The sequence below is a fragment of the Symphalangus syndactylus genome, chromosome 3, assembly GCF_028878055.3.
Source record: "Symphalangus syndactylus isolate Jambi chromosome 3, NHGRI_mSymSyn1-v2.1_pri, whole genome shotgun sequence".
Taxonomy (NCBI): Eukaryota; Metazoa; Chordata; class Mammalia; order Primates; family Hylobatidae; genus Symphalangus; species Symphalangus syndactylus.
In genome coordinates, this window is record NC_072425.2 from 145,467,180 (window position 1) to 145,482,357 (window position 15,178).

General features: G+C 43.4%; 1 protein-coding gene across 5 annotated transcripts in view; it reads right to left on the reverse strand.

The window, feature by feature from the left end:
- Positions 1 to 652: 652 nt before the first annotated feature.
- The window catches only part of ETS1 (ETS proto-oncogene 1, transcription factor), a 129,253-nt gene continuing 114,727 nt past the window's right edge, over positions 653 to 15,178 (reverse strand). For all 5 annotated transcript variants that reach the window (XM_055273703.1, XM_055273704.2, XM_055273708.2 and 2 more), the window contains 2 exons: positions 5,392 to 5,510; positions 653 to 4,457 (listed from right to left, as the gene is read on the reverse strand). In XM_055273703.1, the coding sequence (XP_055129678.1) occupies positions 4,242 to 4,457; positions 5,392 to 5,510 (335 nt within the window). In that variant the 3' untranslated portion in view covers positions 653 to 4,241. The remainder of the gene's footprint in view (positions 4,458 to 5,391; positions 5,511 to 15,178) is intronic.

Sequence of the window (15,178 nt, forward strand, 5' to 3'; positions counted from 1 at the left end):
TGGTGTTAATTAAAAACATCCACCTTCTACAGTTTCGGCAACAAGGAAAAAGCACCATGCGTGATGTGTTCCTAAGCACTCCCCTCCAAAGCACTTACAAATATGATTTTATTTATGGCATGGGTTGCTAGGGGTTCTGACAGATATTATTATTCCCAATCTTCAGCCCCAGTGAAAGAGTTGGGGCCAAGGAGATGGATGTGAGGGGCCCAAGTTGCCACAGAGCAAAATTAGTATCAGTGGTGGACACAAGAATACTGTTCATTTCCCACAGGATCCACTAAAGATGTTCAACTTTCTGTATTCATATCAGGAATGGCACCTAGCTGAAATCAAATGTTTATCTGTTGAGTCATTAACCATTTTCTTCACATGGCTCTTAGTCCTTCAGACATAAAGAAATGAGGTCTGACAAGGCCAGGGACATTCCACAAAGGATGACACAATATATTCAATGATTGGGATGTTTGATGACTTCCCTATATTCCTGTTTTATTTGTCACCTTATTAGGAAATCTTTATCTCCAATGGTCCTGAGCTAGTGAGATCAGAAAGACTAAACTGCATCCCTCTGTGCTTGCCTCTGGTTGGTTGATTTGTCCTGCTTTAATACATGATCCAGACAAGAAAGAATCAAGCCAAAGCCACAGCATTATGAATGAAATTCTTTGTTTTTAATTTCACACAGTTTAAAATACAATATGAAATCAGGCTACAGTATATAAAAAACTCTCCAGCAAAATGATGTGCCAGCATCAGCTACTAAAATAAACAAACAAAAAACTCCGCCATAAGAATTTTTTTGCATTTAAAAAAAAAAAAAAGACATCGACACTCACATCGCTACATCTCTAAGCTACCTCAGTTCTGATTTTTAAAAAGCACCTGCTTTTCCTTTTTTTCATCTTGCTTCTAACTTTTCAGCTTTTAAAAAATATAAATTATATGAAAATACAAGTTGGAAAATAGTCAAACACAATATAACATCTTTTTCATCCCTATACTTCTCAGCTTAAAAAAAATGTATTCTTAAAAAAAAAGTTCAATAACTGAGGCAGTATTCCTGATAATTTCATTTCAATATATATATTTTATATATGTATATGTATACATATATTTATGGTTCCTTGAAACTTCTTTGGAATGTAGGTAAGAGTTCAACAAATTTATATAGACCCCAACAGAGTAAGCGGCATGCACAGCATGACTAGAAGAGAGAAGGTGTATTTCTCACCATGAAGGTTAGGCAGGTTAATGCTCTAAAACCCAGAGTGTTCATCTCCAAAGTGAGGAAAAGCACATCTGATCTTTGAATGCTACCTCCAATCCCCACAGCCACAAAATCAGGGCTCTATGTAGGGAAGTCCCTCTCCAGAACGGAGAAGGAAACAAAAGTGACTCTGAACCCTAAAGCCAAAACCGACAAAGGTTAAGGCATCTCTGGGAAAATAAGGGTTTCACCCAGCTAGACCAGATTTGCCCATCCTTCCTCTGAAGTTAACATGTGTTTTTAAAAAGCATAAACGCAACATTTCCAGTGTATAAACCACCCACCACTCTTCCTGGGATGGTCTCTGGCCTTTGGACAAAGGAGAAAAAACATCTGGCCAGATCGACAAAGCTGTCTTAACTAATACACTATCTACAAATCTTGAAAATGGTGGACCTAGAGAGAAAGGGAATTTTAGCAAACAAGCGGGTGGAGGAGCACTAGGAGGCACTTTCTTATATCTTATCTGCTATAGGAACTGCAGGAGTTATACTCACAGAAGGAGAGTTTCCAACATAAATTTAATAGGAACGGTGGATGATTTGAGAAAGTGATTTTATGCCTGGTTGCAAACAGCAAGCAATAATCGATACCCGGCCCTGGTTCTACTCTTACCCATTATTGAAATTGGAAAGACTTACCTAGAAATCTCAGGTATTATTTCAGCTGCAGTTTTGTATGTCTGCAAACACACACAAACACACACACACACACACACACAACATTCACACACATGCACACATTCACACACACATCTTTTGCCAGTGACCAACAAAAATCACATAATCTAAGAGAAAACAATGTAGTCCAAACAGTTCCACCCAACACTCCCTGAGCAGCTCCTAAAATATGTTGAGAGCTTCATTAAGGCACCTGCATCCAAAAGATCAAAATAACACAGCTGGGATAATTCTGCCTTTGCTTTCCATATGGATGCTCCAATTCATCAGTATGGGGACACTCATGAATCACAGAGCTATGTTCCTGATAATTCTGGGTCTGCAAGAGGATCTGGGAGTAAGTAAGAATCAATTTTCTTAAAGATATGCTAGAAAGTAGTTAGTACTTCCAATTTCTCATCCAAATCCCAAAAAGGGCCAGCCCTGAGAAGCTTACCTGAAATATTTCTTTCCTTCTCTCACGGAAGTCCATAAAAGCCACCCCTCCTCCTCATCCTTTCAACTGGGCAACTATAGAGTGAGGGAGATTCTAATTGTATCAGGCACTTTTCCTCACTAGTTAGATGTTGACTTTTCCTCAAAAGCTCCATTTTCAGATTCCCCTTCACAACCAGCAGAAAGATGACTACCTTGTTTGACTATGTTTGTATTTAAACCTTGGGGGAACTAAAAATCTATTCAAATCTCATGGACAACCTTATTTTCCTCACTGAACCTCCTTCCTTTGTTTCCTTTGCCTTTAAGTCATTCCTCTCTTCTGGAATTAACCTTCACTTACCCTGTGCCAAGACATCAGACCCAAGCAAGAGGCCCTAGCATCACCTGTGCCATTCATTTTGCATACACAGTCTCACCTGACATCCTACCGGACTAATTTAAATTCTTCAAAGGAAAGCCTTGCACTTCTCTTCCAAAGACAGCCAAGTCACATTTTATTGAAATGCTCTCTTAATTTCCGTCACTTCTAAAACTCAGCAGCAAATCTAAACTCTTCCACTTAGGTCGTGTCTCAAGTTACTCTTTCACTCACCAATCAGAAAGCCGTACATTTCTCTCTACTGAATAACAGAGTTGGGGGTGAGGGTGTGCCAAAAACGGAGGATTCTTGGAAAATAAGACATAAAAGAAAAATTACAGAGTGTTAGTTTGGAATGACATGCATTCAGGACTTATTTCTTAGGACCTGAGGGGTAATGCCCATGCATACAGCTTTTATTCCAAGTCATCTATGCTACAGATATAGGACTAAGAAAGAACCAAGTCAATCTTCCTCCTTCGATCTCCTTTCCATGACTTCAACAGTGCTCCTACGTTTACTGTCATCCAACACCAGGGATGCAAAATACATTCAGTTCAAAGACTTAATGCTTCTTAGCTCAACATTAAGTCCAAACCCCGAGAATCCACTAATAACAAGTAAGTAAAGGGATGTGCTAATATTTCTTTAATTGTAGATGACATTCACACACATAATTCCCCTGTACCCAAATCAGCATTAATTGTCCTTCTTATATAAGTCCCATGAATCTGGGGTCCCTGATCTCAGTGAGAGCGTTTTGCTTTTCCAATGGGGTCTATATAAACAGTTTTCTTTCACTGTGACAGAATCCTCAGCCAGCAAATAAAAACAAACTTACATGATATTGCAATACTGAGACCACCTTAGAGCTTAAGACGATTTTTAAGAAAAAAAAATACTGGCACAAAATTTAATAAAATAAATTTTAACACAACAATGGTTTTGGCCCCTCCCCACTGAAGTCCATCTTTGTTTCAAAACTAGAGTGATAGGTAAATAGTTCTCAGATTTTCAGTGCATCCCCCCCGCAAAACATGTTTCATCCCACCCACCTCTTTTTTGCCCTCCCAGACCTAAAAACAGAAGCAAATTAATTACCTTACATCAGTTTCATGAGTTCTGATGTGACAATGTCTCTTGCTAATGGGTCCACCACTCAAGACACTTTTTCATGGATGATTTTTAAAAATGATTGGACACATTAGTCTCTTTCTCTCTTAAGCCAGAGCCTTCAAGCTTCTGAGAAGACCCTTCTCCCTCTCCTGAAAATTTGCTCAAGAATTTCTGGTCCCACCCACCCCACAAGTCCTGGCTTTCCTTTCCCAACTGCGCACAATTGATTACAGCTGCAACTGACTTAGCTCCCACCCCTGAAGGTAAAAAATGAGTTCTGGAAAATAAAAAATAGAATAACAATTCAAAATTCAGAGTCCAACCAACGCGGCTGTCCTTGGAAGGTCTCAGCAGGGTTTCCCCAGCCCCTTCAGTGCCATCACTCGTCGGCATCTGGCTTGACGTCCAGCATGGCGTGCAGCTCCTCAGGGGTGTACCCCAGCAGGCTCTGCAGGTCACACACAAAGCGGTACACGTAGCGTTTCCCCGCTGTCTTGTGGATGATGTTTTTGTCATAATAGTAGCGTAGGCCACGGCTCAGTTTCTCATAATTCATCTTAGGTTTGTTTTTCCTCTTTCCCCATCTCCTGGCCACCTGAAGTTTAAAAAGAAAAATAAAGGAGGAGTAGGCAAAAATCTACAAGACAGGCCAAATATATATGTTTCTATGCCTATGCTATACCCATTTGTGGTGACCCATGATGCTCAAGTAAGATGATTTGAGATTCATGTAGATATAGAAAATATTTTTCTGGCCTATCTCCTGAATTCCATTTTTCATGGGTTGGGCAAGGATGGGAGTCACAATGATTCTTTAAGTTGATGAAAACACACTGACCCTGAACTAGGATTAAATATGTGACTTTAAAAAACAAACGAAAAGCCACACACTATACATTCTCCTCTTTCCGCATATTATTAGTAAAATCTCCTTGCTTTGCAAGCATGAAATCTAACAGGGAGGTGTGAAGCGGAGGAGCTGAGCTGCAATCATACCTGCCTTTCATCAACAGGAAGTGTTTTTTTTTCCATACCAGAGCACAAATATTTTCTCATGTCTGCCAGAACAAAGATGTTGTCTCTCCTGTTCATTGTTTTTTATCCTCAGAATTGGGCATGGCACAGAACCACTACTCCATAAACATGTGTGTAATGAAATAAGAAACTAATGAGCCAATCTCCCAAGGCCTCTTGAACTGTCTGGCCCGTTTCACACTCACAGAGCCACGGGGCTAGGAAGAGGCTAAGTCACAGGAGGCAGCTCTATGGGTGATAACTGACCTACTGCCAGGCACATTAATGCCTCCTATCAGCTAATCCTGTAAGGCAAATGGGTAACATAGATCTTTTCTCTATTTTCCAAATAATGAACCTGGGGCTCAGACAGGCTACCTAGCTTGCTCCAGCTGGCAAGTGGCAGAGCTGGGAATCCCAATCCTGGAACATGTCATTCAGGTCCACACCACCCCTTCCAGGAGTTTTCTCTCATCCTTCCTCAGCACAATACTCGCAAGCCCCTCCTTCCTTACCTCATCTGGGTCAGAAAGTTTGAATTCCCAGCCATCTCCTGTCCAGCTGATAAAAGACTGACAGGATTTATCAGTGAGTAATTCCAGAAGAAACTGCCACAGCTGGATTGGTCCACTGCCTAGAAACACAAGCCATTGTGAATCATTACACCAGATACTCAGCACTCTACACAGCTAATCCCCACACACGGCACTCCCACATCCCTCTTCTCTCAGCCCATCCAGCCAGGAGAAAATGAAGGCAACAGACAGTGCACATGTTGGAGGAAGTGTTATGAGCTCGAACAGATAGAAAAGACAAAGGCCTCCCTATAAAACAAAAGCATGGAAGAAAATGTGTCAAGTGCCTTATTTTGATTAACTTAAGGATCGGTTCATTTTTATTGCTAAACAAATTCTAGAAAGAGAACACTGTGCATATCCTCTGGGATATTCTAAGGCAGCATAATCTTTTACACCTTCAAAAACTAAGTCATTATTTTTGCCTTCAGAAGTAAGAAACATATTAACGAAGGAATGAATGTCTTTGCCAGTTCCGAACACAAGTTATGGCTCATAAGCACTGCTCTCTAGTAGGGAGCCTGTGGCCCCCGATTTGTGAGTAAGAAGGATCACTATCCTCGGGCCCTCTCACAAGAAAATAGATGTTAAATATCTGTTCAGTCATAATATTTCTCTCCACTGCCACCACCTTGCCCTTCCAGTCCACTTACAGGAAAGCACCCAAACTAAGAAAAAAAAAAAAAAGCATCGTTACTATTTGAGGAATTAACTTGCCACCCAGGAAATCCTTAGAGGTCAGATGAGGACTGTCTCATAGGTTCAGTATATTCTAAATTAGACACACACACACACACACACACACTTCTGTCTTAGCCATCAACACTCTGACAGTCAATTTATTCTATGCTAAAAGGTTTATATCACACCAATTTCCTTTGAGGATACTTTTCGCATCTGAAATGACAATGCCACCAGTGATTCTTAATTTATAGGTGTAGGTGGAGCGACAAATAGGGGTTCAAAAGTCCATGCTTCTTGTTACATGTCTACACGGCCCCTTATAACATAAACAAACTGGGCAGAGCGGGACTGGGAACGACCCAGTCCATGTCTCTGGATGCAGCCCAGGAAGCGCCGGCTCATACAAGAAAGCTTTGCACACTAAGGCTGTAACTTTTCACCGGAGTTGCAAATTTGTCTGATCCAAGGTAAACTGAGATTTAACAGGAAACAAACTTTAGGTTCCCTCTCAATCTAAAAAAGAAATTGCCTTCATAATCCATAAGGGTAATGTCTTGTTGTATCTCATATTTCTACAAGACATTTTCACATGCATCGTTGTGCTTGCTCCCAAAATCCACACCCAACCCTCTGCTGTAAGGAGAGGCACAAGTGGTCTTACAGCTTCCTTTCTGTTGGTGCAGAAAAAGTGCTCAGCAAAGTACTGTGACTTTGCTCTGAGCCACAGTTAGTGAAATGGTGGTGCCGGGTCTAGTACCCAGGCCTTTAGACTCAAAGGACCAGGACAACCTCCAGCGAAGTAAACAAACAGCTACTGACTCGGGCTATCATCCCACAGCCAAAGGAAGTCCTCCTCCAGTAACCACTTCCTAATGGTGGCTTCCAAGGCTCCTCCTTGGCACTTGCCACGTTAAATACGAAAACATGAAATAGCTCTACCTCCTCTTTCTGAGAATGGACCATTAGCGCTTTAAAACCACCTTGCAAGAAATACCTTACATGTATTCCACAATCAAATGACTCAGTGAATGCCTACAAAATAAAGGGACATTCGAACAACAGCCCAGAGGGCTGCACTGGTAAAGCCGTAGCTTCTTCTGTTTCTACTTTCATTCGATAAAAACCATTTCGTATTCAACTCAGGGACATTTGCACATTTCTTGGGAGTTGCCTAAAGTCATGAGCTACTCGTTTTCTGCCTGGGCTCACAACACTAACCGTGACGTTCTCAGAGGAATCCACTGAGAAGCCATCCTAACGGGCACAAAGAGGTAAAACAGCAAATCGCTCTCAAGAAATGCAGCTGCCAGAGCCCCGGTCACAGAATAGGTTTCTTGGAGAAATTCACAATAACTACAGAGACTGAAGAGAGACATGAAGAAAACCCACCTACCCCAAAGCTATGTAAAGGAAGCCTCGGAGGAGAGGGGGTTGCTTTAGGCCCTGACAGAGAAAAACGAATGAGGGCTATGATTGCCGGTATACCTACTACGCCGCAGACACTGTGAGTGACGCTCTACACTCGTTTCCTTCATTCCTCCCAATAATTCTGTAGGGTGGACGCAACTGTTGTGCTATTTGTTTCTAGCACTTCGCAGCAGAGAAAACTGACACACTGCGAGGCCATTTAGATCAGCAGTGGAGTAGCCGGGATGGGAACCCACGCAGCCCGTCCCCAGATTCTTCATCTCAATGCTACGTTGCCCCTGGACATGACCAGGCCAAAGGCCTGGCATCTAAGCTGCCTGACTGAGTGCAGTGTTCCAAGGGATAAGGGGACCTGACTTTAAAAACTCTCTTCCCCACTTCTCACAGCAGTTGCAGGACATGGGATAGCCAGTGGTTCTCCCAGTCATCTGACCACCAGTGGTTGTGCCAGCTCCTGCCACGGCATCCACCTCCACAGATGTTTCCAGCATCCTCTTGTGGTAGCCGTTATGTTACGTTACTTCATTGTTTCTCCTTCCCAGTGTTCACCTTAGAACCTCTCTCCCACTATCTGAAAATCTCTTTGGGGCACGGGGTCTCATGACACCAAGCCAAGGAAAGGGATGGAAAGATGGAGATCCTTCCCCCGGATGAGTCTTTGGCGTGGAGCTGTCAGCACATCTGCGGGTGCTGGAGAACAGTGCCCAGGAGCACACTGCAGTCTCCTGCCCTTGGGACTTGGCAGCCACAATGCAGAGAAGGGACCTTCAATTCCCGTGGTTTGCACCAGCTCCCAGAGGAGGAACCCTCTGACGGAATGGTTAATTTTCCTTTTCTACCAGTGCATTTTCAAAACTGAAATGTCAAGCAGTCATAGGCTGCAGACGCTCCGCCCTGCCCTTTCTCTGTGATGTCAGCGTACGGGACCCGGTGAGTCCGGGACAGGGTGAGTACTCGCCAGAGGACTTTTGTCCTCATTGTGACTTTTCCTTTGTTCAAAAGGAATGAAAAAAGAAATTAAATTCAGGCCCTGGAAGCCCAAGTCCTAGGTGCAGAGCTCTCTAACTCTTTTTTTTCTGTTTACACCCAAGGAAAGAGGGAGGATAGACGGGAAAAGCAGATACCTAAAGAAATAATGGGAATATGAATGGGAAGAAATCTCTCCCATTGGCTTCACAATAGGACAGTCAACATAACAGAGATGTCAGTTCCAGGCTCCTTCCCCCGATTCCTGCAGAAAAACCCCACAGGCGCACTCCAGCCTAACTGGTACACACAGGGCTCACCCTTCAGAAAGCCCACATTTTTGTACCAAGTGAGAGGAGTTCATGGTGGCCGCTGAAGCTTCCCCTCTAGCACCTTTTTGCTGACTCCTAAACTGCCTTTTTGTTGTGGGGAGCAAGAGAACTAGGAAAGACATGGAAATGTTCTTCCAGCCAGAAACACTGGGCCAGGGTGGGCTCAGTTCCTGGCTGGGCCAGTGGATGGTCTAATACAGAGGCCTGTTTCCACAGCAATGCATCACCCTCACTTCAGGTCTGGGAGGCGACTTCAGGGCCACTTGGAAACCCAAAGCTTAGAGGCAGCTCTGGGGTTGGAAGCCACACTGGCTACACAGATCCACCAGCGACACCCACATCCAGGCCCATCAGAAGTTCTCACACCCAAGACTGGTGTAGAAAATGAATGAGTCCAGCACTCCCAGTTACGACTCTTCTAGAGGGTGTTTCTGTGCTGCTTAGCGGAGGTCTGCCCAAATCCACAGGGCTCCAGGGCCCCATCCCTTGCCCTTGCTCCAACATATCCTAAACTTGTAAAGCCTCTTCCTCCATTCCCCCTGCAACTCCCCCTTATCCCTGTGCCCAGCCCCTTCCACCTACCCAAATGGACTGTGGTCCCAGTGACCTTTGTCCCCCAGAGCAGAAAACGGTACTAAGAATAGCGCCAGTCGTGGGAAGGGGAGCTCACATGTTCAGTGTGACTCACAATGGTGTCCCTGTCTGGGATCTCCAAGGCAGTCAACAGCACCCTTCACGATGCTGCCCGGGAGTGTCACACATCAGGAATCCAGTGGCATCACTGGGAAAGTATGCTTCTCAAGTCGAAGCTCTGAGCCACAACAACAGAGGGGTCCCTGTTAGAAGGAGGTCTCTTTCCAGAGCCATGAGGGCGGGAGAGCACCACACACACACTCCACACACCCATCTCCCATGGCACGGAGCCTCCACACCCCCTGCCGTCTGCTCCCTCTCCACCCTCCCTCTCAGGCGGCTGCAGGGGAATTTCCTTCTACTGCTTTGTTCTTCTCAGCCTCTGGAGAAGAGGACAGTTCTTACTACACACTGACAGGCCTGATTTGAAGAACGTGCTACAAGCTCAGAAGAAGAAATACCAGGTGGGAACTTGGAGAGCTCCCAAGGCCACAAAGCAAATCACACCAAGGATGTTCACCCCCTCAGGGGACCCCCAAGGCTCCTCAAATCTAAGGCAACAATCTCACTTTTTAAAAAATCGTCAAGCTTCAAGTAAATTCCTGCCTATTTGGGTCATGTTTCCTTGTCTGGGAGCTGCAAGGCCCATTATCTGTCTCAATGAGGAGCTGGTTATTAAAAATCCCCTGCTATTCTGGTCCCTTGCCCTGAGGCTGAGAACTGAGCAGCATAAATACATATACAGCAGTGGGCTAGGACAAGGTGGTTAGTAACAGGCTCTTGATGGAAATCCCTTCCATTTACCAATTTGTCAGTACCATTCTTCTCATCTTCCAGGTCTGGGAGTTGCCTGCCTGTGACAAGGACATCCGCACAGCAAGTGAACAGGGTCAAGTTGAACTTCACTTTTTCCTTCTACTCCTTCCTCATTTCCATTTCAACCCCAAGTTCTCAGTCTTGTCACCTGTGCTCTGCTGAGAGGAGAACACAGGAGTTTTCTTCCAAACAGATGGAGGTCAACGCTGGGCGGGCACCTTCCCAGTCAGTCTCCTCGTATTTCCATTGTACATGGCTTGCACCAAGACCACCCCACTGGTTTGGTCTCTGTCCATGTCTCCCATCACTAGAATATATGCTCTAAGGACAAGGACTTTGTTTTTTCACTGCTTCAACCCAAAGCCTAGCACAGTGCCTCACCAACAAACACCAACAAACAAAAAATTCTCTGCTCCTGAATGACTCCTGTGTCATTTGACACGTTCTCCCTGCGAACACAGACTATATCTTACTGAGCCATATATCCTCAATGCCAGGTATGATAGCTTGTCTTCAGCAGGTACTCATTAAATATTTTCTCAATTACATTACTGAAACAAACCTCCTCTGAAGAAAGGCATAAGGATTAGAAAGGCCGCTCAAATGGCTTCTCTCTATTAAACTCTATTTGGGGCCAAACAACATGGGTGACCCTCAGGCTGCATTTCATCAACGTGTTCCCAAAAACGCAAACGACCACCTGTCCTTTGGGAGTTAATTTGCTACTTTAAGAAGCTAATCCCTTTAGCTCTATTCTAAAAGTCAAATCAAATACCTCGGTGTGGGCAGGACACCACATTTATTTTAACCTATGAAACTCTCATGGTTGGTCACCCTTGCAATAGGGCTGACTCTGCCCTGATAGCACACATCTGGCAGGTGGCCCTAAAACAGAGGAACAGGCCTGGCTGGCCCCTCCCTTCCAGCCAGGTGTCTCTACCCACAGCCAAACGATGATGGCAAAAACAGAACATTCGAATCCAGAAATGACCCATCTGTTCACAAGTGTATCAATCTGCCTTTCATGCTACCACAGGAGGACGCACCTCTGAGGGTGGGGTGGGTGACTCCCCAGTCCAAGCATCACCCCTTTCTGTCAATCCTCTTCTAAATCACCATTCACAAAGGCCCCTAAATCTCCTGATTTCCATTAAGTTTAAGGACAAAACAAAAAACATCCGACAGTTTCTTGGCCTCTGGACCAAGCTCAACCTGAAACTGCACAAAGTCTTGTTGCCTGAGGATGAATAACTCAAGAAACTGTATTGCCAGACTGATTGGCAATCAAGACACTGGGAAAATTATTTGAAGAAGATTAAGGGCCAGGAGTGCTTAATATTTTGGCTGAGTTCTATGCCTCTCATTTCTTCTGAGTTGTACATTTTCTTTGGCCCACCCTGACCCAATCTTATCTCATCTCTAACACACTCCATGTATAACACATTCTATAACTGGTCAATGTGGGCTTGGTTTAAAGACTCACTGTGTGTCAATATATTCTATAAACATGTTCCTGTATCAGTGGCTAATAACTCAAGGGCAGTAATTGGGAATATAACTTCCAATAATTCAACTCAAACAACAAAGAACATTCTGACAGGTGTTTGGAAAGTATACTTGCTGAACACAATGATGAACAACAACTTTATAAACTTGTATTTGTTGCTGAGATAGCCAGTATCTAACCATGAAAAAGAGTGAGAAAACAGCTCTCAAATCAATTAAAACCAGTCTTTGACTGCCGAGTTCATGTCTCTTGCAAACGAAAGGAGGAGGAGTGTCAAAAAATTTAAAAATAAAAGCCATTTTACATGTCAGGCAGTGGAGTACTGAGTGATGACGGCATCCTATAAAATTAAAATATATGATGCCTGTGGGAAAGCCCCGCGTAGGGAGTTGAGGGTAACGAGGCTTTGATATCAGTTCTTCCCTGAATCACCATGCAATCTTACACAACTCATTTAATCTCTCTGGGCTTTACTTTTTCCTTCCCTAAAATGGAAATAGTAATCTCTGCTTCTCTCTACTTTATAAAAATCTAAATTAAGTCCTTACTACAAAAATCTGCATATATACATATATATAGACAGAGAGAGAGAAAGAGACTTAAAGAGGTGAACAATTTAGGAGCAATTGAATATACAATAATGGAATTACACAGAAGAATGAAACAACAGAAAATATATTTTTAAAAACAATTTTCAGTAAAAAACAAGAAAGAAAAAAGATGCATTTAAAAAAAATTGTAAAAGCACTAGAAAAAATCTAATTAGACTTCCAAGGATGAAATTGGCCTTTTGTATGGCAACTTTGAAAAAGTAGAAAGTTGGAGGTTAGGGAAAAAAAGGTAAAGTATACGAATGTAAAAATTTTTAATATTTTAAATGAGAATAACCATTTAGGACTTTCTTAAGTTAGGGAAGACTCTGAAATCCTTGTTCCTATCTTAAAAGTACATACGCACAAAAAGAGACAGCAGATGCAAACTGCTTTGCAAGTGAAAGTATCACAGGCATATATGGTTTAGGGAAATCTTGGCCACAGATGGACTTAGATCCTCTTTTCCTGATGCACCTTTTTCCTTAGTTATTCATGTCCCTCACCAAGTATTCTTCACCTAACTAGTATATAGAGCTCACCTAGAGCAAGTTCAACACCGTTCCCCACAAATGCCAATAGTTTGGGCCCAAAGAGACGGGTCCCACCAGCATTAACTGGGGTTCAAGCAGTACCTCTTGTCCAGCCATCAGTGCCCAAGACAGGCTTGACAGCAAGACCAGGTGGCTGGCAATTGGCCAGTGGAGTCCTCCCACCTGGAACAGGGTTAAGTGAGGCTTATTTAGCCAGTCTGACTTGGGTCTGAGAACAAGACAGTTACGCATTTTTAGGGTATGAGGGAAAGACCTTTGTTTTTGCTCTGGCTCTGCACACCTGCAAGTGCTCAAGTACACATGTGTGGGGGCGGCAGCAGGAGAAAGGGGACTGTTCCTCTCTTAAAGGGGCAGTCTCTATTCAAATGCAACCACCTCTTTCTTCTAAACCATCAGTAACTGTCTAACGCATTCAAGCTAACACTCAGACACAAACTTGGACAGTGAGCCAGTGAAGCTCAAGTCAGGAAGTGGGTTTCTTTATAGCTCTTTCCTCCTGATGTCTTCTAGGTAACCGGTTCTTTTAAGAAGTCACCAGAGATGGGTTAGGTTTGGATTTGGGGGAAGGGGATAAGAATTTTGTTATAAACCAAAGAAATGGTTTTTCCAGCCACTATAAATGTACAAAGAAAAATCTTCCTAAGTATGTAGGTAATGAGAAGAAAGAAAGATACGTTCACTGACCCGGGTTAGAAAGCAGGACTTTAGAAGTCGGAAGATTATAGTCTTTTCTCAGGAGGATTCTCAACTTGATCTCTGGAATTTATTTTATCTAAGGGTTAAGTTTTCCCTGTATGTCAAGAATGAGAGAAATCACTAGTTAGGTATATTAGAATCCGTGGAAGGTAGCTGAACTAGATCCTAAATGATCATTTGCACACCGAATTTTGTAAGCATTTATTCAGCATATAATCTCTGAACACTCCTCAAATGTAGCCAGAGTGTGTTGAATAGCAAAACACAATATTAACAACAGCATGGAGGTAGTGGAACAAGTACTTTTTGTTTCACCATAATGTGATGAGCTGAAAGTGTCCTACCTACGCCTTTAAAGAAAAAAGAAGAGAACCTAGCCTTGAGAGGCCTCCACAAGAAACTCCACCGCCTCAGCTCTGAATGTCAAACACCTCCACAGACCTGTGCCCTGTGAGCATCTCCAACAAAGCAAGTCCCATCCTTGTTTCAGAGTTTAAACTTTCACATTCAATCACTCTAGGAGAACTTTCACTCTCATTATCTCTCAGGGAGAGGTGAGTCATACAAAAGACAATAAAGTTTGGGGAGTTACAGTCAACAACATGCGTTGAACTCAGAAGCCCATCACGGGCCACCAAGAGCGTCGGGACACATGGTCTTGAGTCCCGCCACATGGAAAAGCTGTGCTGGTCTCAACAAGCCATGTTTATAGGTCAGGTCCCTGCAGCTGTCACACTACCTGTTCTACTCAGATCTCCTGCTTCAGGGAACATAACTGACTGGCTCTACCATGTCCACACCAGTACCCCCCTTCCTGGGGGGTACTCCAGCCAGGGACTGAGCACGGTGAGGGCATGAAGGTCCACTCCTGTGAGACACAGAGCTCCTCCAGCAGACAACCTTGACCCAAGGATCCCCTGGGCCCAGCCAAAGTTTTCTTGGAATGGAGCTGCAGTTGAGGGCTCTTTCTACCCAAATCTCCACCTTCCAGACCTGCAGCATGGTCTGAAGGTTCCCCTGCCTTCTCTTCGCTGCCTTTTTTTCCTTCATAGATGCTCCTTCCATAAACATCTTGCACATCTAATCACGTCTTGGCACCTGCTTTCCAGCACACGCAAACTAACACAGTATTTTGAATATTTTCTGACACGTGAAAACCCTGAAAGTCATCTTATTTGTTGTTTGCTGTGTGACATTGGGCTAGACCTCCTCCTCTAAAAAGAAAAAAAAAAGTCTTGATTCCCTCATTTATACAATGGGCATAACAGAAACTTCCTCATGTGATATTTGGTGAAGGATTTTAAAAGTCAGTATATATGAAGGAGTCTAAGCACACAGTAGGAACTTAATACATCTGGGATTGAGCTAAATAACTGAAGAGACCTAATCTATTATTAAATACCTGCTACGCCCCATGACACTGCCAGCAATTACTGCAATTCTATAAGTAAAATGTGTTGTTCCCTGGCCTCAGGGAACTTAGAATTATACTGGAAAAATAAAAGGTTTGGAGAATACTAT